At 36.5% G+C, this 24,249-nt stretch overlaps 1 protein-coding gene across 5 annotated transcripts in view; it reads left to right on the plus strand.

The window, feature by feature from the left end:
• The window catches only part of UBE2V2 (ubiquitin conjugating enzyme E2 V2), a 34,457-nt gene extending 12,637 nt beyond the window's left edge, over positions 1-21,820 (plus strand). For 4 of the 5 annotated variants that reach the window (XM_051770123.1, XM_051770130.1, XM_051770112.1 and 1 more), the window contains exons 2-4: positions 11,738-11,883; positions 15,164-15,289; positions 20,957-21,820. In XM_051770123.1, coding sequence (XP_051626083.1) covers positions 11,738-11,883; positions 15,164-15,289; positions 20,957-21,103 — 419 coding nt within the window. In that variant the 3' untranslated portion in view covers positions 21,104-21,820. Of the gene's footprint in view, positions 1-11,737; positions 11,884-15,163; positions 15,303-20,956 lie in introns of all 5 variants that reach the window. The other variant, XM_051770121.1, reaches the window with a different exon arrangement.
• Positions 21,821-24,249: the final 2,429 nt, after the last annotated feature.

Here is a 24,249-nt window from a genome sequence, read left to right on the forward strand (position 1 = left end):
TATTTTTTATTTCTCTAGACTATTATCTCTTTACTATAGCTTGTACTTCATCGTTACTGAAACTTAATGTCAAGTACTGCATCAGCTTTAGCTACTACAGCAAGGTTTTGTTGCTTTGCTGTCTCAGCTATCCTATGGGAATCCTCAGATCATGGAAAGACAAGAATGTGCTATGCAGAAAGCATTCAAAGTAGTCTTGATTGAAGCTGTACTTGGAAGGGTTTTGCTGTATGGTATTCTGTCCAAAAGAATGTTTTTCTTTGTATTTTTCATTTGGAATACACTAACGAGATATAATTCAAACAATATTTTGAATTACTGACTGTGAAGCTGTCAGACTGGTTCTGAATAACATGAGCTTCTGTTTTACAGCCTTTTCAAGAATGTGTGATGATTTAAGTGTGCGATTTTAAACTATTTATAGTTAGCATTTTGGAATGAGTGAAACCTTCAACACTTAGAACTTCATAGTTTTAAATCCTTCATTTCAGAAGGATGAGACGCTTCAACTAGATTAAAAAAATTGTCAAATGTCTAGATAGACTTGGTATTCCCTTTTTAAAAATTGTTGTATTAGACACTGAAACAGCACAAAGAAAAAATCACCTCCTTTCACTGCATTTGTAACTATTCATAAACTGGATAGTTAAGTGAATTTGCAGTTTGCTTGAGTAAATCAGAAACAGTTTGCCCAATACATGTAAAAGTAGTGTCCTTTATTTATGATACCAGTATAGTCTTACTAAAATGTCCAGTTTTATTCATATAACTAATAACTTTTCCAAAGAAGGAATTACAAGTTTTCTTTTTTCTCCCTGAAGTGGAACGTGTGATCATGTAAACACTAAATAATTTGAGCTTTTGAGTACCACGGCATATAGAAAATAGCAGGCTGAAATATGACTCACAAAAGTAATGTAGGAAAATAATGGCAGTTCTTTGTACTAAATATGTGGTGATTGGTACATTTGCTGATTATATACATAAGTGTATGCTTATGTGTATACCTGAAAGAATAACAATGGATCATATTATTAGTTTTACGTAGATAAAAGATCTTTATATTTCGGACTGTGAGTAGGTGCTGAGTCATGTTGGAGAGGACCTTCATGCAAGTCTTAGAACAACTATTTGCTGGTCAATGACTTGTAACCTGTTTTAGACAGCTTTACAGCTTTGCTAAACTAAATCCCTGATGCTACTCATGTTATCTGGGTCACACATTATATTCTTAACTATTAAAGCAGACCCTGGGAAAGCCGTTTCATGAGATATTGGCCTCTGCTGGGTTCCTCTAGTCTCCCACTCCTTCTGCCCCTTTATCTGAAAAAAAAAAAGTTTTTTTGACATCATACTTTAAAAGATAGCTTAGAAAAATCTGTATTTTAAATCCCTTTTTCTCTCTGCCAACACAGTGTCGGGTTTAAGATGAAACTTTCAAAAATTGAGCCTATTTGCTGTTTTACATTTCCTTTAGCCTTTTTTTGCCATTAGATGGCTTTGTGCTTTTAATAGTGGGGTAATTTGTATTAAACAAGTTTGGAGTTTAGCCTGTGCTTTTCCACCCTTCACCAAAACAGCCTTGATGTCAATTCATGAGTTATTTAGTGACTTTAACTGTTTAATACCTGTGTGGTTTTTCTTATAGTTAGACACCACTGGAATGCAGTGTGTGAGTGGTCTTATTTATAACAATAGTCTTATTTATAGCAATAAACTTGCACTTAGATGTAATATAGACTGATGCCACATAGAATGAATGCCACTAATATTAGTGCAGTTATTTAAAATTACTTTTAAGCAATTTATACCAATTATCTTTGGGGACTACAATCCCGTTTAGTGGGTTTTATACTATAGTTTTCTGTTGGTGTGGTACCTTTTTTTAATAGTTTTTTTGGATGATGTATTTTAATTACTTAGAACACATTGTGTGGGAACTTCCGAAGGTTGTTTGGTTTTGGTTTTTTTTCCCCTCTTTTTTTTTGCTAAGAGTTTGCTCATGCCTTCTCTTTTGTAGTCTTACAACATCCGTATCTGTAGTGGAGCGAGCTTCTTCATTAGTGTAATTTTTATGAGCTCCGTTAGTCGTTCCATGCCAGCAGCAGTTGTTGCATCCTTGCTAACAAAGCTGAGTTCAGTCAGGGTTTCTCTCAGATCTGGACTATATTCTGTGTGTGCACATATCCAGCCTTAAGTGCTCTGTGCATCTGCTCACTGGTGTACAAATGATGACTCTTATGCTTATTTGCTGATGTACCTTGTGCAACTTTAGGATGTGTAGGGTATTGTTACATAAAAAAGCCAGGAGGGTGAAGAAGGCATGTGAAAGTTGGACTGCAGAAGTTGGGGATTAGAGGTTTTCAGTGAGATACAAGTCTTGGTAAGGAGAGATGGGAAAATGGGAATGGGATGATCTTGCTGGAGTTTTTGGGAGATTGGCTCCTCCATGGTTGCTGGCCAGAAAGTGGTGCAGCTCTGATCAGGTAGTTAATGGCAGCTGCTTCTCCATCTGCTGCTTTTTTCAGAAAGGTAAGGGAAAAGGGGTGATAGTGGGGGAGCGGGGAAGGAGGGGAGAGAGGAGTGGCCAGGAGCATGGTTTGAAGTGAATGAAAAATAAACAGATACGATGTGTTTTCCTGGGGCATAGTGACCATCTCAGGAAGAATGCTGTTACAAGGCTGCTGTCAGTAAATAATCTGATGAATTATGGGACAGAATTGGTAGAACTCAAAGTTACTAGGAGAACTTTGCTCACTTCCTTCTAGTTACTCAGGCAAGATAAAAGACGAGAGGAGTTAGGTGAAGATGCCTTGATAATGGAGCTATTTGTTTTGCTAATAGTTTCTCACACTTAAAAACATAATTAATAAAACCTAAACCTGCACAAAATTTTTCCTAAAATGTTGCACATTTGGAACGCTCACTCTGCTGGAGAAGTGTAGTTTGAGGTCTCGTCAATCTTAGTGCGAAACCAACAGCAACCGAAACACACTGAATAAACTGATGTTGCTTTTATGGTTTTGATGTGCTGAGATGTCTTACCCCAGCATCAAGATTTGTGGTTTAAGCCATTTTAACGTGTGTTTGTAAATTGGGTTCATGTTTATGACAACCCAGCTACTAATGGCTAGATCTGTAGAAATTAATTTCTTCCCTTCCCACCCCCCAGACTAAATAAATTTTAATGCTGATCATATATTGAAAGCTTTATTATGATTTTCTGTTGCCTAAATACACTTCTTTTCTTTTTAATTAAATGTAAGCATTAAATTAAAAATGTAATTTTTAATTAAGAATTAAATTTGTAAAGCAAATTACTGTTACCATCTCTCCATTCTTGTAAGGTCCTCCATCATTTTATACTATGTTTTTTATTTTGTGAGTGCAGCTGATAAGATGTATGTGAAAGGTAAATGAGATAACTGGATACTGTGGTAGTTTGGTCTAGGCCTTCCTTGGTGACCAGTTTGTAACCAAGGAAGTGCCCAGATTTACCCAGTATTCCCTACGATTTTTACGTAAGCCAGACCATAAGAAGAAAGGAGGAGAGGCCTTCGCTCTCTTTCCTTCCAGCGGCTTTGGAGGTGCAGGTTCCCTGCTGTTGAGTCTGCCGTGTTGGGGAACGAGGCCCGGTTAGGCCTTGTTGACCTTGGGAGACGGAGGTTGCCAGTGATCGTTCCAGTGTGACTTTCTGTTGTCCCAAGGAGAGTAGTAAGATAGTTTTTTGCCAATTCTTTTAGTTGCTAGATATTGGGCTACTAATCGGGATATATATATATATATTTTATTTTGGTTTTGTTCCTTTTCCCTTCCCCCTTCCATTTCCCTTGTGAAATTGTATATATATTTCAATTGTATATAACTGTAACATAAGTGTAAATATATTTATATATATATTGCTTTAGCTCTCTCTCTCTCATTTTTGGTTTTCTTCCTTATTTTTCTCCCTCTTCTCCCTGAGGTTTGGGGGGGACACACGACTTCTTGTGGTAAGGTTTGGAGACTTGGCAGGGAGCCAGCTTCAAACCATATCAATACCACAAGTTGCTTTTGAGGTGAGCTCAGTCATGAAAGTGGGAGCTGACAGGTAGTGGACCATATGTGTGCTTACAGACTTTTCATTCAGAGTTGATATTCTGCCTTCCCCTAACCGTGCAAGTATAAAGTAAGTTCTGTTTTTCTTTGAAGACCTGTTCTATATTTGGCAGCTCAGCTCAAAGTGTGAGGTGGAGCATCTTAGGTTGCATTAAGTGCAAATTTTAACACAGTGCCACTAAAACTACTACTGAAACATGCAAATATTCTGTTTAGAATTTATAATTTTCAATTATTATTGCTAGTGGATAAGTAATAGTGTCTCAGTATTATGAATGTGCATTTGAAATGGAAAGCAAGGTGAAAAAAATCTGATTCTGTAAATCTGTTTTGTCTTTACTCTTTGTTTGTTTTTTTTAACACTAGTGTTTTTGCCTTACCCTAAAGAAATAAATATCCCTATATCCCTTCAGCCCTTTTCCCCTCCACCAAAACATGAATGCAGGTTTGCAGTAAATGACTGAGACTTCTGCTGTATTAACATAGTTTCTCATTAGCTGCCTTCTTAATATAAGGCATAAGAATGTTTCTGGCTGTGGCTAGACTCAAATATAAAGGAAATTCCTATGAAAGTTATTTTCATGCTGCCTAACTATTTCTGGACTGTGTCTGTTAAGAAAGATACTAACAAATGTAAGATTTCACTTAAGTGAAATAAAGAGAAATTATCACCAGTGTGATTCTAAAAATGATTAATACTTTGGCTAGCTTTAACCAAAAATTAGGTTTTAAGATGAAGGCCTTCACACTGCTCTGGCTCTTTCTTGGCTCATGCTGGGAAATGTTTCTTAGGAAGTAACATATCTTCGTATGAAAAAAACAGAACCCAAAAACTGATGAAATGCATACTTAAAATTCAAGGTAGTTCCTAGATTCTCACATCTTCCTTGAAGTTCTTTCGGCCTGGGTGCTTTCAGTTTATTTAATTTCAAATATTATAAAAGGAAAAAGAAGTTAACCAGTTACAGGGCTGCTACATAGTCATGTTTTTTATATATGTATGTATATGTTTTAGTCCTGCAAAGAAGTGCAATAGCCCATTCAGTTCTTACCAGTCCTGTTGAGTACAGGTGATTTCTTTAATTCTTGCAAGGTGGCAGTTTTCTTATGTTCAGTGTTGCAGCAAAACTGGCTCTAAATTACAATGAACATTGAACTCATTGAATAAATGCCTGTGTGCTCTATGGTGTTCACTGATGTACATCTGTTTACTTGAGCTGTGAAAACTTACCTGCTACTCATCTCCTATTAATTCTTCACATTAGCTGTCTCGTTTGTTCCTTCTTCTTAGGATGAATAATTTCTTTTTACATGGAAACGAATTTTTATCTGATTATGTCAGAGTTGTTTTTCTTCTTGAGCTTCTATTCCTAGGAGACTTCCACAAGTAAGCATAGTTAGGTTGGTCTTCATGATTCTGCAGATCTGAACTGGTGTTGCTTACAGCTTTGCCAGTTGCAGACAGTAATGACACTGTTCAATTGATCTGATATAGTGCATACTTCAGACACTAGCAAAATGGAGAAGAAAGCATCCAAGATCATTGTTGGTTTTGAAGGATTGCCCAGGATCAGTTTTGGTAGCACAAAGGGGTCTCTGTAATCTCTTTTCTTTTTATATCATCTGTCAGTACAGAGTGGCTTCAAGTCCTTCTGTTTTCGTTGGTAGAAATGCATCTATTTGGTTTTATGTGTCAAAATCAATGATATCTGAATGTTCTTTGGAAAAAATTATACTTGCATTATAGGGATATTTCATCCATACATGCTAGAATTGATTAGTATCTTATTCACGATCCTGATTGATGTGCGTGGACCACGTGTTGCTGCTAAATACCTTCATTTTACCAAAGATATTTAAGATAACATAGTATAGGATTTCCCCAATTTAAACTCAAAACTGTTAATGCAGAATATTCTGTTGCTTGAATTTCATTGCTTTGGGACACATTTGCTGAAGGAAAGTAGAGAAAAATAGCGTACAGTAAACGCAGCTTTATGAATAAGACCGATATACAGGATTATGACTTTGAATTTTACTGAAATATATTGAAACTTTCTTGGAAAGCAGTTCAAGGAAGAGGGTTGTGCCTGTAATTCTGAGAAAGCAGAAGTTTCAATTATCAGAAATATCAAGATGTATCAAACTCATATAATGACGACAGCTTTTTCAGTGCAAGTTCACTGTATATTTGGTAGTGCATGGTTGGGTTGATTCCAGGTGCAGCAGCAATGTTTTGAATGGATGTTTTTGTAGTTAATGGAAAAAATGTATTGCTTTTAATTGGAAATGTATATTTACCTTGAACAAGAATCATGTTGTTGTCTTGGTTATTGGAAACAGTGCTTTACTATGTGTGTAGTAACATACTTGATTTAAAACTACAGCAGTGACAACAACAAAGTTCACTATTGAATTGCTGCATTCTGCTACTAATGCCAGCAGTGGAGTTCTTTTGAAGACTAAACTCCCATGTGCAGCTTGGTTAATAGGCAAGTTACTAGAAATATTTCAGGGTTTTGGAGTCTGATTACTGTGATCAACCTCAGATAAATTGCAATGTCATTACACTACACCTGGTACTACTTCTTGATAGGACATTCCTGATAGTAAGAAGCTTTTTTTAGTGTATAGGCAAAAGAGTATGTGATGTAACTGATGAAATAAAAATATAGATCAAGTTTTTTATAAAGGTTGTTTTTTTTTTTTCCTAGAGAAGGATGTCTTTCAAAAATTTATTTTCACAGAAATATCTTTTGCAACCATAATAGAATATGTTAGTATGTTACATGCCCGGGCCCTCTTTCCTCTCTTTGTGTATTGCTCATTTCAGGACCTGTTTAAGGCTTTGATTTTATGTTCTTTTTGTGGGTGTGTGGTGTGGTGCTGTTGTTAGTACAATATTTCATTTTCTTGCTTTATTTTGTCCAGAGCAAGATGAATTGTTCAGAGGCTGAAAGGAACCTGTTATTCTCTCTGTTTCTCTTTGTGATTTTTTTCTTCCTCCCCCTGCCCCAGGAGATAAAATATTATGGCTTAGGATTTGCAATGCTGACATCCTTCCCCCGTTTCCCTACCCTTAAGAAATACTTCTTGCCAGCCTGAAGCTGATAAATGGGGTTTGAGAGTTTTTCTCTTTGTTACCAAGCTAGATATACATTTTCAGTTTCTGTTAGCTGGAAGACAGTGGGCAAGAGCTAACTCATATTCAAAACTGTTCACACTACAGACTTTTCCTGACATAGCTATCTCAATCAGGAAGAATAGCATCCCTGACAGTATCCTAGCTGTGTTAACATATAATTTCCTGATATAGCTTGCTCTTGCATCTGTATTAGGGTTTGTTTTTATAGCTGTCTTGGGGAGTGTTGGTAGTATGGAGTATGCTGATTTAACTATGGTAAAAGCGTCCTGGTACTGATGTAATTTTCAGGAGTGATTGAAGACAAGAGCTAAGGGAGATTTTAAGATAAACTGAATGTTGGTATGGATATTGTAATAGACAGTTTTTCTAAAAAAATAGATTTGGTTGTAACAGAAGACCTCGCACTTTAGGCTGTGACCCAGTCTATGAATAATGAGGGTTATTGTTCCCTCTTATAAGCTGCTGGGAGAAGAGTGTAGTTTATCCCACTCCTGCCTGTTACACAGCAAGGAATCATTTGATGTGTGGGGAGCTCGGACTCTCAACTGTGTTTGAAGGAGTGTGTCCATGTGAAAATTGTTTAAAAATGTGATTAGTATATCTGATGTGTTCTGTCAGATTTGACATAAGTGCGATTGTGTGTTCTGTGTTGATGCTGATTAAGTCTCTGTACTAATGGGTGATGTGACATTACCAACTGTGGAACTGTGGCCTGGCATACTAGCAAGATCAGGTCCATTCAGGCAATTCACCTTTATTGCTCCAGTGAAAGTTCTTGGTCCTGCTAATGGATACTAAAGATTCCTTTTTTTTTTGTCCTGATTTTTTTTTTCCCCGGTTATACAGATTCTGGATAAAAGCAGAGCTCTAACTTCTGTTCTGACTTGTGCTTTGTGATAATGTATTTCCTGCTTCTATTAATTTGGTAGTTTACAATGTAATATCTGAAGTAGCTCCATATGTATGAAAATAGGCCCTCATACTTAAATTAAGGTCTTTATTTACCTTTATTGCTTTTATTATCTTCTTACTGCTCCAAAATATTAAATTAACTGATAATTTCATGGAGTTCTAATGGGTACCAGTTTCTATAGTCCAGTTTCATGATTAAATGTTTAAATTAAAAACCATTGGTATAGGTAAGCGTGAGTGAATATTGTTTGTTTTGTTTGTGTAAGTGAAATATGTTTACTTCAACTGTTTATGAAAATTTGGTAAAAGTTGTTTGACAGTTCCTGAGACAATTTGAGGGCAGGTGAGTCAGGAGGTTATTTGTCAGTAAAATCCACAGTGAGGTGAACTTTGCAGATAAAGGGAAGGAAGGCTAGAGGTGTGTTGCTTTTTTTTTGTTTCCGCATCTGGATGAGCCCATCTGTATTTTCAAATGGAGAGCTTTAGTCTGTCATTGCAAATAGCTGTGCTGGAAGCAGTGCTGGATTAGAGACAAAACTGCAAATTGTGTATGCACCGTTGACTCAAATGTAGTAGTTGCTCAAATGTGTAACTTTCTGAAAGAGAACCTTTTTGAACATATCTTTGGTCCAGTTATAGTTGAGAACTAAGATTCTTTTTTCTGGGAGTTTTTTAGTGAGTTGGAATCTCATTAGGGTGATATGTTTTGTTATTGTTGATGGGGCTTTTTTTGGTGTATTTTTTTAACACTAGGTGGTTTTACTCTTATTTTTAACTTCAGAACAGTGTTTTACTACCTAGTTTAAGCACTGATAAGAATGTTAGTGTGAGGAGCCTGGCACTTGCTCTAAGATGTTTGTCTCTTTTCAGTTAGATCTAAATTATTTTCTGGAGATGCTCTGGAGATTTCCGAAGTCCTTCCCTTCTCCCCTTGGGCAATTAGGGGAACTAGTGAGCACAGATAGTGTAGTGGAAAAAATGTGATTAACACAGGTCAGTTAGCCATAAGGGGTTCTTATTTTCTTGTAAGTGTCATCTCCTACAGTTTGGTATGTTGAGTACAATTTTATGGAACAACTGACTCAGTCGAGTGGCTTTTTGTCACAAAAAGCTTCTTCATCCCCACACCCATGGTGTTGCAAAGGATGGCACTGAGGGGGCACAGCAGTCAGCTCTGGTATTTGTTGATCTTTCTTCCTGAGTCAATTCCATTGATTAACTGGCTGGATTTGATTTTTGCCTGAAGGAAAAACAGCTTTTTGCTAAATTAGTGTGACAATTTGGCTAATAGAGGAGTCTGGTTAGTGCAAGAACAACAGAGTTCTGAGAGAAGGCATGGAACCTCCAGGCAATGAGCAGTTGGGTCCTCTCAGCTGTACTGAAAGGTGATAACAGGTGATCAGAAAGAAATCGTTTGGTACCATCTTTTATGTGGTTTTTAAAGAGCTAAACTGTAAATCAGAGGTTCTGCATTCTGAGCAGCCACTGGAGAAGTTTAAGGTAATGATTGGATGCTAAAGTACATGGGGTTTGGGGGCAGGGGTTGTTGTGGGTGTTTTTTGAGGCTCCACATACCAATCAGGAGCTGTTCAGTCATGTGATGCAAAACAAGAAGTTTAGTAGAATTTTATCATGCTGGCAGACTCAACTCTAGAGAATGTATGAATCTGGAGCAGAAGTAAAAACTTTGTGCTTTATAGTGTGATAGAAGCATGATTCTCAGTTCTCATCTCTGATCTGAATTAGATACGTAAGTGTACAGACATAATGTTAATCAGAAGTCAGGATGGGACCAGAGGAATGGGCAAATGAATTTAAATGAAGCTTTTTAAAAGAATCTGTGTCAAAGTATTGAGAAGTGATCTGCTCCTTGATGTACAGGTAGTAGAACGTGAGCTGTTATCTGTAAAAATAAGCTTCTATGTATTTTTACATTGAGGTTGTCTGAGTTTTTGCTACCATGACTGCACTTTAATGCCAGTACTTGACAGATCTCTCCGTGAGCAGGGCTGATTTGTTAAGCTGTTAGAAAACTAACCACAATGTATAATTTTCTGCTCAGTTAGCAAGCAGAAGTAGCTCATTATGGGCTCAAATGAGTGGCAATACCAAAGCAGGAAGGTGAGGCCATACATGAATGACTTAATTTCCTTGCACTGTCCTGACAATATACTCTTAATGCTTTCTGATGGGAATTTGGAGAACTTGGACACAATAGTTTCAGAAATTTTTAGGAGCATCTCCCTAGTCTGTGTTACTAAAAGAAAAAAAAAGTTTTAAACATAATAGAAGAGAAATCGTAGTTAAGCAAGATAAGCTATCTGAATAGTTGCTGAAAGGTATGTGTATCTGTCCTGGTCCATATGCTGCATATTGACTAAATAATGTATACTCTTGCTCTTAGTTTTTTTTTCATAGAGACTGCTTGGAATACAAACTAGGTAATGTAGAACCTGAAATCCCAGTGATTGAATAATGGATATGAAAAACAGTCTTCTTTGACCTCCATCTTTTTCAAACTTGCTAACAACATTGCGTGTACCCAGGCTTAAGTTTTAGTTTTATAGAGCACCTGGATTCTTCCAGTACTAGAAAAGATCTCTAGTAAAAACCATGGAAAGAACTTCAGCTGTAAGTAGCTGTAAGAAAGATTACAGAGCTATAAGCAACTATGAGAAAATGGAAGTCTTATGGTATTATAATATGGCTACTACCTCATTGTGCGTATTTTATTTGAAAGTGAAAGCATTCCATGATTGCATGCACAAATGTTAATTAGCTTTTTTCCCTACATCAGTGCTGAAGTACCATTTTAGCTTCTGTGATGTAAAGCAATTAAGCATCCAGTTGTTTAACACCGATTAGTATCTGCCTGTTTTCATGTATAATAATAAAAATCCAGTAACTATAGTTTGGTGAGTATATTAGTTTTCTCTCTTTTAAGGCAGTACATCTTCATATTCTTTTGTGAATGTGTCATTATCTCTCTCTAACAACTTAATCAGTGTTTCTGTGCTTATTTTTTTTCCTCTGGTAAGTGACAATATTAATCACTAGATTAAAAAAGGCTTGATTTTCAGTTTGTTTGCAGATATTAGAGTGTTTTGTTGGGTTTTTAAAAAATAGCTCCAGTGAAAATGTTTCAATCTTTCTCTTACAGTTTACATTTATTAAGATAATCTGTGTTAAATGTTGCATTCTGTAATTATTTTTTGAGTAGAATTGCCATATCAATTTTATGTGGATTCTAGTTGATTAGAACTTGACAGACAGTGAATTGATTTTGAAATGTACTGTTTCTAAATGGTACTGTGCTTGGGAAAGAAGATCTGAATTAAGCCATCTCAAACTAAAGAAAGCTCTCTTATTTTCTCTTTTATGGCTTATATTGGTAGTAACTACCTTCCAGTGAAGCAGTTAGTTGCTTCAAAGCAATCTGAGTGCTAAATGAACTCATGCAGGCAGTATTTGTTTGACTTTGAAAGTGTATTCAGCAGTTGCCAGTGTGTAATATATAAAAGCAATGAAATTGTTTCCTTTTTCCTTAATGTGAGGAGAATTACGTTTTCCCCTTTTCTCCAGTTAAAGTACCTCGTAATTTTCGCTTGTTGGAAGAACTTGAAGAAGGGCAGAAGGGAGTGGGTGATGGTACAGTAAGCTGGGGCCTTGAAGATGATGAAGATATGACACTCACCAGATGGACAGGAATGATTATTGGGCCACCAAGGGTAAGTGTGATGAATTAATAAGTTTGTAGGCAATACAAACTGCAAAAAAATGTTACTTTTCTACACCATAAAGGAATTAGTTGAAATTCAATGTATGAAATTGTAGAAATGCTATATATTCCTGTTAGAATTCTTCACTTTCAGGCATGTTAGTGTTTTCAGTCTAGCCTTCCCTGTTTCTGCAGCTGGCTGTAAAAGCCACTTGTGATTTGAGACTTATTTTACTGTTAGGAATATATTCATTCTGTATTTCTACTATTACTGCACAGAAGTGTACAGCAATAATACAATAAACAGATAGCTGTCTTTCCATAGTTTGTCATATGTGCCTGGTAGTTTCAATTTTATACTAAACTGGCAATATATTTTCAACTTTACAAGTTTTATCAAATAGTCTTTCAGTGTAGCAGTGTCAGTGTTTCAGTTGAATCATGCCTAAAGACTAAGCGGCTTTTAATTACCTCTGATAGTTAAAGTATATACACAAAGCTCAAATCCTTCTGACCTTTGGAGTTCTGTAGAATGTCATTTAGATTGATAAAACCTGCAAGAGAAGTAATCATCTCTTGTATCTGAGTATCTGCCTCATGAGATGCAAGTGGAGACACCTTTACTTATGTGCGCACTTTCTCATGAGTTACAATATGACACAAAAGTTCAATGTGTAAATGAGACTTTTAAATGACTAAGTAGCATATGTCTTTTCACTGCTAGCACAACGTTACTATCTGTGGATGCTTGTTGAAACAACTGTCCAGGACAAGAACCGGGATCAGAACTTGGCCTCAGTGAAGACAGTGTCTTGCAGAGTAACAGAGTTCCAGAGTTAGATTCAGTGTAATTCAAGCTCCTTTTGGAAGTCAGTTCCAACTTGCAGCAGACTGTAATGAACACTTGAATAATTGTTGTGAGCTCCTAAGATTTGAGTGCATTTGGGAGAGGACAAATTTAAAATATAAGCATAATGATTGTATGCTTTGGATGCTAACTTCTGTGGAATCAGTGTTTGAGTACATTTTGAAGAAACTTTGTAGTGTTATGGATTTGGATAAGAACTCTAAAATTTGAGCTAGCTGAAGTAGTTTCTCCTCTCCAAAAAGCCTCCAGAACTGCCTGTGACTGGTTTCTTATTCGACCTAAGGTAGACTACTCCATATCTTTGAAGGGAGTGATTATTATAGAGCATCCCATTTGTTTTAAAAAAATAATGAACTCAACCGAACCTGGTATGCGCTGTTAATTCTGGTCAGTTTGTATTTCTGTCATTTTATTTTTTTATGAGAAAGAATGCATGCAGATAATATCTTGTGCCATATCAGGGACTTGCAAACTTGCTGATAGAATGACTGGCAGTACACAGTGATTGTAGAAAGTGGAAGCCACCAGTTCCCAAGCCAGTGGTGGCATCTTGAGAGGAATTGCATATCTGCTTTCAGTGTTTGTAAAAGATAGGTGGGTTTTTGAATTGGCTGAGTTATATAGATGGTGCAGTAAGGTAAAACACAGAGAAAGTTATTAATACTGTCCACAGCATGAACTTCTCATAGGTGGCTTCTCTAGAGCTGTGCAAAAATTGCTTATCAGGGTTTTTTTCTTCCTTCGTTTGAAAGGTGACCGGCATGGATGGAGGAGGGTAAGATTTGTTTTGGATTGAAGGAAACATTTTTCTGACCCCCAGAAAATGGGGCTTTAGGCTTTTTGGGAAGCTGGCAAGGGATGCTTGGCTCGCAGTAAAACAATGACTTGATAAACTCAGCAAAATTGAGAAGCCACCTGGATATGAATAAGGGAATGAGAATGAGTGCTGTTCTTGGAATTTTTCAGAGTTTTGAGCAGTATATATACATTTTGGCCTGTTTCCACTATTCCTCTATGGGAAAGTAAATTGTTTTAGCTGAGTGAATAATGAGAATTTTTGTTAATATTTTCTTGCTGTACTACCAGCTATGTTACCTGTAGCAGGACAAGATGACTTGTATTGGACCTTTAGCTTTTAATCATAAAATGAGAATGTTAAGGGTTGGAAGGAACCTTAAAAATCATCTAGTCCCAGCGCCCCCTCTGCCCCCCCAGTCCTGCCAAGGCCTTATCCAGCCTGGCCTTGAACACTGCCAGGGTTGAGACATCCACAGCCTCCCTGGGTAACCTGTTCCAGTGTCTCACCACCCTCCCAGTAATGGGAAAGAATCATAGAAAACCTTTTGTATTGCCTTGTTTCTTTCTGACTCACTTGCTGCTCAGTTTCTATGCCTTCTCAAAATTATGGTACACAGTTAGGGTGCTTTAGTTAGGGTGCTTTAGTAGTCCTGTTTCCATTCTGCCTTTTAATTGACCACAGAGTGGACTGTCGTTTGGTAACTTGGCTTCGTGGTTGATACTTCTACTTGGAGTGACAGCTGGCTGATGCAGAACAGCTGAAAGATGCTGCTTTTGGGAAGTTCAGAGGCATGTTACTGCTTTTGGTTCATGTTGGCTGTATCTGTTGTGCCAATAGAAAGACAGGTGTAGAAAGTGGCTTTATCTTCCTTTTAGAGCACAGAGGTGTGTACATCAGTGACCAGCAAAGCCACTGATCCTTGGCATGGTCTACTTGAAAAGATTAAAAAAGATAGAACCATACCTAATTTTAATGTGACTTTCTCAAAATATACTTGCATTTAGAATTATCTGCTCTCTAGTCACTTGGGAATGACATCTGCAAGCTAGCAGACACTTTATTGTCCAAAGTTCATAAATCCTCCAGTAAACCAAGCATCTTATATATTTTCCATAGTGTTAATTACTTGCAGAATATGTTTCTTTTGCAGATCCTTTTTTTATCTTGTTCTTGGTTATATCTTAACTTGAGTTATCCATCTTTCTCCATCTCCAGTTTTTTTGCAGTGTTAGATATTTCATTACAGGAGAAAGTGGTAGTTTTCCTAAAGATTATTGATTTCTCTCAGCCCTGTGCTATTCCAATGTTGTTTTGAGAATGCAGGTGGGTAGAAAGGATGAGAGCAAATGTGATTTAAAGAAAGAATTGTATTGTGTTAAAACTTGTGTATGGAATAGTCAATAGGTAGTATAATTTACACATAATCCTGAAGTAATCAATATAACCAAAACAGTGGAGTATCAGTCAGTAATCCAAGACCTTCAGTTTGTACACAGTATTAACAAATTTATATTTATTTCATATTTCTTGAGCTTTATTCTTCTCGCCTTTACTCTGCTTTTTAAAAAATCAGTAATATTTAGCGTTCAGTAAAGTGCATTAGTCTGTTTTTTTGCCTTCTAGACAAACTATGAAAACAGAATATACAGTCTGAAAGTAGAGTGTGGACCTAAATATCCAGAAGCACCTCCTACAGTTAGATTTGTAACTAAAATTAATATGAATGGAATAAATAATTCCAATGGAATGGTAAGTTGAAATGGTAAGATCAACCATGTTCTTAATTTATATTATAAAGTATTTCTTTGAAAAACTCAGGTGAGGAATATGCATGTTGGACAGAGTTTTCATATTTAATTTTTATAATATAAGTACTGTTTTAAATTGAATTTTTGTGGCCTACTACTTCAAGTCTTTGTGGCTCTTAGTGGCTTATCAATGAGACAAGCATTATTTATAGTACTGAGACAGTTTTTTCTTTTAAATGAAGATGAAAGTTTTACTGTTGAATGGGAAAACAATTAGTGTTTAAGCTATGTGTAGATGTTTCCCTTGTAATACTCTTACAAAAGGGGATTTATAACAGGAATATTACAAACTTTTTCAGATTTTTCCATTAATTAAAAATGGAAGTTGTTTCTGATGAGACTCAATCCCGATGTATTAACTCACCTTTAATGAACTGGTGTATTTATATACTTGTTTTCTTTATACTGACTTAATTCAGATCCAAGGTGATTCTGAGCTTCAGTCTTAAGATCTTTTGGTATAGATGGTAATCACTTCCATTTTAAAGATCAGTTTGCAATAAGTTAGTTACACTGATCCTGCACTTAGGATGGGAGGAGTTCATGTACATGAACAATGGCAACAGCTCAAATAAGTTTGTTACTCAGCTATTCACTAAGTACTTTAATCCTGTGAGTAAGCCTGAGGTACCCCATTCCTCAATGAAAGGAGGTGTGAGCTGTCTTGCCTTTACAGTGGTATATACATATATCAGCAGGAAACGCAATAATATATCACACTTGTCTGTGTGTACATTTGTCTTTAGTGGATGCAAAGTAACTGGGTTAAGGTTACATTAGAGATGAGTCAAAGACCATCTTTGGATTTTAAATAATTTGCAAAATCTAAAAGAAAGGTAGACTTTGATTGCTGTAATTAATAGTACTGAAATGTGAAACTTTAAGTTTCTAAATGACTGTAGTGGAGGGAGAGGTTCTCAAGGGTTCTTTTGAGCTATGGTAGTGTTCTGGTTGGTCATCCAAAGCCAGTGCACTAACACTTCAGAAATAATCTGAAATTACTTTGAAAATACTTTTATGTAGCCAGCAATGTTACTCTACCTGAAGATCTTATCAAAATTGCTATCTGTCAATGGATACCTTTCATCACAGCTGTGGCTTGTTACCTAAGTTTATGTATTTATTGCGCTGTCATTAGCAGAAACTGCCGATTTGGAATGCAGCAGAGCTTTTGGTGTGTTTAGAATATGTGGGTTTTGTACCTCTTCCTAGTAAGATGGATTACTCTGAATTGGTAGAGAAACATGCCCTTCTCTCTTCATCTCTGCCTGCCTCAGAGTGTAGGTGTTGGTTTTTGGAAGCAGGATCTCAGACTTTTAGAGCCTGAAGGCCCATGTTTACCGAGCCAGTTGACTTGAGCTTTTGTTTGGAGAAGTCTACACTGCTCAGCTTGCTGAGGGTGAATACTGTGACAGGAGATCCGCCTGGTCATTGTGAAAGCACTGTAAAAATTGAGTCATCGCTACAGGAAGATTTGATTTTAATAAGTTCAAACCTTATACAAGACCTTCATTCATTTTTTTCCCCTCAACAGTTCTATAAACTTGTGTATCATATGAAGGATTTGCTATGCAAATGCATAACTTTTTTTAAAAAATGAATTTAAATAGGACTAAATAATATTTTTAATGAAAAGTTTTCATAAGTAATGAATCTAAAACACATATATTACCTAATCCTTAATGTGCCAATTGTCCCAGTGTCTTGCATTTTATCTTATTTTGCCTTTGTGCTCATTAGAGAAACTGTGAGGTAAACGGGGTTCAGCATCCAGGAACAGTTCATGTTGCTGCTTCCTGATAGTTTCTTCTTGTTTCTTTCAAACTGTTCTCCCACTTTCTGGTCATCTTTCATTTATTAGATCACAAGTCGTTTGCTGCATTCTTTGAATGAATGGCAGGCTTTCATCTTCAGACATGTTCTACTATCCGTGCTTCTGCATGCACCCTGGTTTTTGACATGTGGCCAGCTTTTGGTCACATTGCTTATAGATGTCACTAAGAAGTTGGTGACTTGCAGAAAAGAGACCTGAGAGAAATGGCAGCTGTAATTGTGTGTCTTAGCAGATCATGCTCAAAACATTTGTAATGTTGTTAAGGTAGGCTTTACAGATGTGTACCAATTAACACCTGAGGAAAAGTAGGGCCCCCCCTGTGAGTTTAGAGGGTGATAATTTCTGTTGAGTTAGAGTGTGAGTGGTGGAGGGGAAAGGTGGATAAATGCTAGTCACTGGGGCTCTAAGGAAAGTAGTCTCATACTGCCTTGTTGGCAGTGGTTCTCAACCTTCTTGACTCACAAATCCCTTTTACACTTTGCATGAAAAGTATGTGTGTGTAATGAATTTATTAATACTGACAGGTCCAACTTTATTGACTTTTTGATTGATTATTCTCTGAGAGAGGAGTTTTGCTTGTAAGTAACTTTTCTGTCAGCAGCATATCTTCAGCGATCGCTGTTTGATAAATTTAGTGCAGGAAAGGAGAGGACTAGTTCAGGAGTATTTTATCTCAAAAGACTTAACTTAGGTGTTCTAAGGCACCCTGTTAAATTATCTTTTTTATCTGCAAGTTTTTTGTGGTTTTCTTTTCAGTTTGCTTATGGAGCTGCTGCATTTGTGTTCAGAATTATATTACTAAGGTCAGAAAAGCTAATCCAAGTACTTGTGTAGAGCTGGACAAAATGCCTTTATGTATAAATGGCATTACTGTTGTAAAACTAAGTTATCATTCGTAATGCTGTAGGGTCTTTTCTCTTGAAGACTTACGTGTCCCATACTGATAAAACACAGATTGCATTCTGATGTGCTGTTTATTTTCCATTGTCTTTTGAGGTTGCCTGATTTTTCCATCTTTGAGAGCGCTCTTCAGCAGTCTGTCTTGCAGGACTTGCAATCACTTCTGTTCATTTAGATACCATTTACAGCTGGAAATACTTGTTTCCTTTAAAATCACTTGGGACACTGTCAGCTACAACTCTGTAAGCTGCTGTCCAGTTACTGCTTTGAGTATGTTTATTGTAGACATTTGTTACCATTTGCTACTTGTTGAAGTTATTTGGAACATTATAAACACTGAATACTTTGCATCATTTTGTAAAATAGTTTGTTTTATTTTCAACTGTTTAGAAAAGAATGATGCATTATACATATTGCTTCTCCTGCTATTGTTTAAGGTTTCACAGTGGTCTACCCCCAGAATAAAGTAGTCTTCAGATTGCAGTTTGCAGCTTTATCAGCTTTTATGTAACTTTGAAATGTCTCCCACTGTGTCCCAGGGCATGTATTTGAATATTACCTAATGCTTTTGTGCGATTTGAACACAGTTTGTGTCACTCTTTTAAATGTCTTATCATTGTTCTTCATAAAGTGAGTTTATTGTGAATCAGCTTGGAAATCAATTCCGCAACAGAGAAAACAGAACCTGAGCCAAAATCTTCACTGCTGCAAGATGTTATAAGAGAAGTTGGTGACTTGCAGAAAAGAGACTTGAGATAAATAGCAACGAAAATGTCATGTTGCAGCAGTCTTTAGTCAGAAAACAACCATCACAAAGTTAAAGCAGAATTTGCAGTCTGTGAGTTTGTTGTTACAAATTCCCAGTCAAGAAAGAAAAGCAGGAGGAATTTATAAGTGGTCAGCTCTCATGTTCCAGTCTATGTAGTATTGTATTGATTGAATAGCAGTAGTGACTGACTGCTATGTGCAGTAATTGAGGCAGATATACAGATTTGAGGGAGCCTACAAAGGCAAAGTTGAAGAGAAGCAAGGAGAAGGTAGATGGTGTTAAAACAGAATGACCAGATTGAAGATTGATGTTCATTTCTGTAGTCCCAGAACAACTACCTTTCCAGCCATTTTGACTCTTATCTACTACACTAAACAAAATACTCCTTAAAAAAAGTAGTAATAGTACAGGAATTACAGTGATGGTTTCACTAGTGTTAACTTTCAAAACCTTTCTGTATTAGCTCATACACCTGTGTATTTTAAAATGGCATGATGCTTCTCCAAAATAGTGCTTTTCTTTTGATGCTGTTTTTCTTCCTAATTTATTAAATGTTTGCAATAATTATTAGGTAATCTGTCTGCCTTTCATACTCTAGTTTGATGATATGCTGTCTTAGGCAACTCTACTGACTGTAAGGGGTTCCAGATTCTGAGCAGAACATTATTTGTGTGAAAATAAATGCTTTTTAGTACTGAGCTGTGAACAAGATCAAGGATCCTACTTAGGGACTTCTTTCCAAGGTGGTTTTTTTAAGCTGGATTGGTTCCATCAGTTCAGTTCAGAAAGTAGCTCCTTGTACATTGAATGGTTCACCTGAGCTGATAGGAAGTAGCACAGTTAAATGAAAAGTGACTAGTGAGAGGGAGCAGAAGTTTCTTGGGTTAGTATTGCTGCCCAGGCCAGAACATTGTTAAACCTTGGACCCAGCTTCTTCCTACAAAAAGGTTTAGTCTCATCCGGTGTTCTGAAAATAACCTCACTTCGAATAATCTAGAAATAAGACATCTGTATTAACATTCTTATTTCTGATTACAAGTGTTTTTTCTTTCAGCTTGCACTTAAGATGGAATAAGAAACTTCTTGATGTTTTATGCTGTCTAAATCACAAAACAGTGGTTTCCCTTACTTTTATAGCCATGTGGGCTGCCCATTCTACTCTGCCAGTGGAATTCAGTAGCCCTATTCCTGCCCATGGGCCTGCTTTGCAATTGCACCACTGTAGACCCCTCTGTGTTGTTAAGTTCCTCTGTGCAGAGGCTGGGACTTAACGTGCTGCCAAAACAATTCCCAGGATGACTTTCAATTGCTGACTTTCCTATGGAAACCTCCCTGTTATAATATAATTGTGTAAATTGTCTCACAGGTTTTATAAACGCATAGGAGAAGTCCCATGTCCTTTCCTTTCAGTTCATATTCAAATTGGTAAGTGATGTACAGTAATCTTCACGGCTCCGTAAGATGACTTACTGTAAGAAGGATGCAAAGAACTAAGGAATGTCCAAACGTTATGGATCAGTTATTTCAGCATTTCAAGACATTTCTTAGTATGTGTAGTGACTCTAGATGTGTCAGAAGCACCATGTAATAGCGATGTGAAATAAATCACTAACAATACTTGTAGCGAGGAAAAACCAAGGGAAACGTACCTTTACAAAAGTATTCTACGGACTCTTGCGTGGCAGGTTCTTTTAAAGAACTGAGGAATACCCAGGTGCTTGTATTAGCATAGTGAAGGTGATTACTTGTTTCTTTTTTGGGGGTAATTCGAAAAAAAACCCTATAACTTATACTAAATAGCAACTCCAGTTTTGCAGTGAACCGGTTGCTGATGCCCTCCTCCCTCCCTACTTTCCTTCTCACTAATATTAGTAGCAGCACAGATGGAAGGGTCCACCTGCATGGATTTCATTACAGAATCTGTATTTGTGTGTAAGTACGTGATTGTTTTCCTTAAAATATTGTATGAACACAGGGACTTTATGCCACAGAGAAAGTGTCAGGGAATGCTTAGAAGGTTTCTTAGAGCAATTAGGTCAACAACAGTTATTTATGTAGAGATTTTATGTTCCATCATAACTTAGATTTCTTTCTTCTTTTCCCAGGTGGATGCGCGGAGCATACCAGTGTTAGCAAAATGGCAAAATTCATATAGCATTAAAGTTGTACTTCAAGAGCTAAGACGTCTAATGATGTCCAAAGAAAATATGAAGCTTCCACAACCTCCAGAGGGACAAACTTACAATAATTAATTTTAGCTGATTCTCAAACTTCTGTCTTAAAACAACAACCTTCTACTCATGTTAATGTCTTGATTAAATCTCACAATGCAAACACCCACACATTAATGAATTTCAGCTGGTATACATGACCTGGACATTTGTAAGAATATATAATATATGTATGCCCAATATGTTTTCAGGCACTATGGGAGAAAAAGGCAGCACAATTATTTTTTTTCTCTTATCGAGGCACTGTCATTTAAGCATAAGCCTGAAATAGCCTAAAATTGGAATTCAGGTTTTACAAGATGAAAGCATGACAGAAAGTGTCAGATTGCTGTGGAATAATATATGTTACTGAAAATAATCTCTGGAGAAGGCAAAATATAAATGGCATGCTTTATCCATCTTGCTTAGTAAAAGAGCTGCAATTAAATTTGTTTTAAGGTAGCAGGTACAGTGAATACCGTTGCTCATCTTGTTTTAATTTTGCAAGGGTGTGGGTGCCGACTACTAGTAGTGTCACAAAGTATGTTCAGGATTGTTTTGATACCTGTATTTATAAAGTGGGGGGATTAATTTCTGTTAAGCAGCTCCTGTGTTACATGTATCGGACATGACAAATATTTGTTTACAGTCTTTGTTCTAATAAACCATGCATTTAAGTTTTAGTGAAACAAAGGAAATGTATGGATATGTGATTGAGATTAAAGTTAGTCTTAAAATGTAAATAAAATGTGGAAAGTGTCTGAGGCTGTGCCATTTCTATAATAGTGATGTAATATATGTACAGTAACTTGCAGAAGTAGTAGAAAGCCAAACATATTGCTGCTGGTGTTACATGCACCTTTTGTCCTTATCACTTTTGTATGTTTAGTTTGCTTGAGAGGTCAAGAAATTCCATTTGCTGCAGGGGAGTAAGTTCTGTCATCTGTAGTAGCACTTCTTTAGACAAACTTGCACTCTATGTGTGTGTGTGTATATATGTTATTTCAAAAAAAACCACCCAAACCAAACTAAAAATAAAAACAAGGAAAAACCCCTTGCCTACGCACGTCCCCTTTAGTTCCCCTCCATATTCTTTTGAGAAATGAGCATAACTTTCACTCTGCTTCCTTAACCTCTAAGCAGTTTTCAGACCACATTGCTGAAGTCTGTTCTAGGTCCTTTGTCTTGCTTTCTTGCATCTTTTCCTCTTTTATGTTTCTTGCCTTTTATTCTTGTCTGTTCCACTTTTGCCTTTTCTGAAACACACAAGAAAGAAACTTCAGGAAGCTTTACTAAAAAAAAACTACACCTGTGGTACAGATCATCATATTTTCATGTGCATTCCATGATTCATATGCCGTGATGCCACTGTTTTCACAGCTAGAATGCTTTCTGCCTCTCCTGCAGTTGTTTTCAATGTATTCTGTCTGGTGGGAGCACTGGTTTTAGTTCTGTTACTGATTTCTCATAAGCAAGTAGTTAATGCTGTTCTTTTGGATATTATGCCTTCTTTCTCTGTCCCCCCAACTTGGAGAATGCAAGCCTTTGTTCATTTTGATGAGAATATGTATCATTGGGAGTGAGTCATCAGTTTGCATCAGTTTGCAGTTTTATTTTGTGGTTCTTTTGAAAAAATTGATATAATCAAAAGCCATCAACAGCCAGCTAACTTTCTTTGATAAGCCTTTGCCTATTTCTGATGTAAACAGTGAACCTTTAAAAGCAATAAACTAGGTGGTCCTTTTTATTTTGAAAGGTTTATTTAATATTTGTTTATGCTTTTTAGACAAATTGGGCATTTCCAGGATTGGTGGATTTAGACCTGCCAGCTACCTCATGTCTGTATTTATATAACATATCAGTTGTGACCATTTGGCTGACATACATTGCAACATTTTCTTTCTTGATTTAATTTGAATGATATTGATGCCATTAAATCTTTTTGCTTACACTAACACTGCTAATCTATATTTAATCAATTAAAATAATGGAACAGTACAGTTCTGAGATGTGAATTTTTGGGAACATAAACTACTGAGAGAATGAGAAATACTCATAGGTTATTATATGGTTGGTAACATAATTAAAGAGACTGACCTATTCGCAGAACGTCAAAAAGGGCTCGTTGTTGGCTTGGTTGTGTGTGGTGCAAATTGATCCTGTAACAGTCTAACCATTTGTATTGGTGAAAATCTGCATATCCAGCTGCAAGCAGATACATTTTGCAGAAAGAAAAACCAGTCGTGGATGGAGTTGACCTGATGTCTGACACTGGAGTATGTAATACAAGGATTACTATAAAAATATTCCTGCAGTGATTTTAGGTGTGTTGGTTTTCCATTTTGCTCACACTTGGAACAAGTCTAAGTGTAATTAATTATGAAATTTTAAAATGTCTTCAACTACTGCATAAAGTTGAGAGCATCCTCGAAACTCTTACACTACCTGAAGATGATTTTGAAGCACTGCTGCTTACTCTCCTTCAGACAGGTTACATTGTTTTGCAGGTATCCATGTCTGATCAACCTTTACTTAGTAATTTGCTTTCTCATGTTCTTGTGGTTTCTCTTAGGTAACCCACTGAGATGTCAGAATTTTAGTTTTCCTCTCATGACTATTTAAATTATGTTACATTCTTTTGAAAAGATTTGAATTTACTATTGTTACTAAATGTATATTTTTTTTTTTTCTTCTCAAACCCATAATTGTATAACTTGCAAAGCAGAGCACCATTTGAATACAGTTGTGTGAAGGACAAAATGCAAAAGCTCTAAATATATAATTCTTTTCATGTTGGTGGTCACTGACTGAGATTTAAGCTAGCTTTGTGCTCTGGAGCATTGCCAAAGTTCTTATGTTTTGGTTGTTTGAGGGAGGGATATGTTTGCTATGAAGCAAAGAAAAAAACCAAAGACGGTATGATTCATGCTTTGTTAAACATTAAGATACAATGAGCAAGCTTATGGAAATAGCCACATTACAAATAATGTGCCTTACTCATGGATAATAAAGTACAGAAAATGTTGCAAGGTGTGAATGTACCAACAGCCTTGATTACGCTCCTCTTCCTGAAAGCAAGCTGAGAATACTTGTCACCCAGCAAGACAGAGCCAGGAATGAATCCCTCAGCTATTATGAAATAAATGCATAATGCACATTCCTCCTAAATGTTTTTTATTGTATAGGGC

Source organism: Manacus candei, unplaced genomic scaffold (assembly GCF_025592945.1).
Source record: "Manacus candei isolate 608988 ecotype Guabito, Panama unplaced genomic scaffold, ASM2559294v1 h1tg000008l, whole genome shotgun sequence".
Lineage (NCBI taxonomy): Eukaryota > Metazoa > Chordata > Aves > Passeriformes > Pipridae > Manacus > Manacus candei.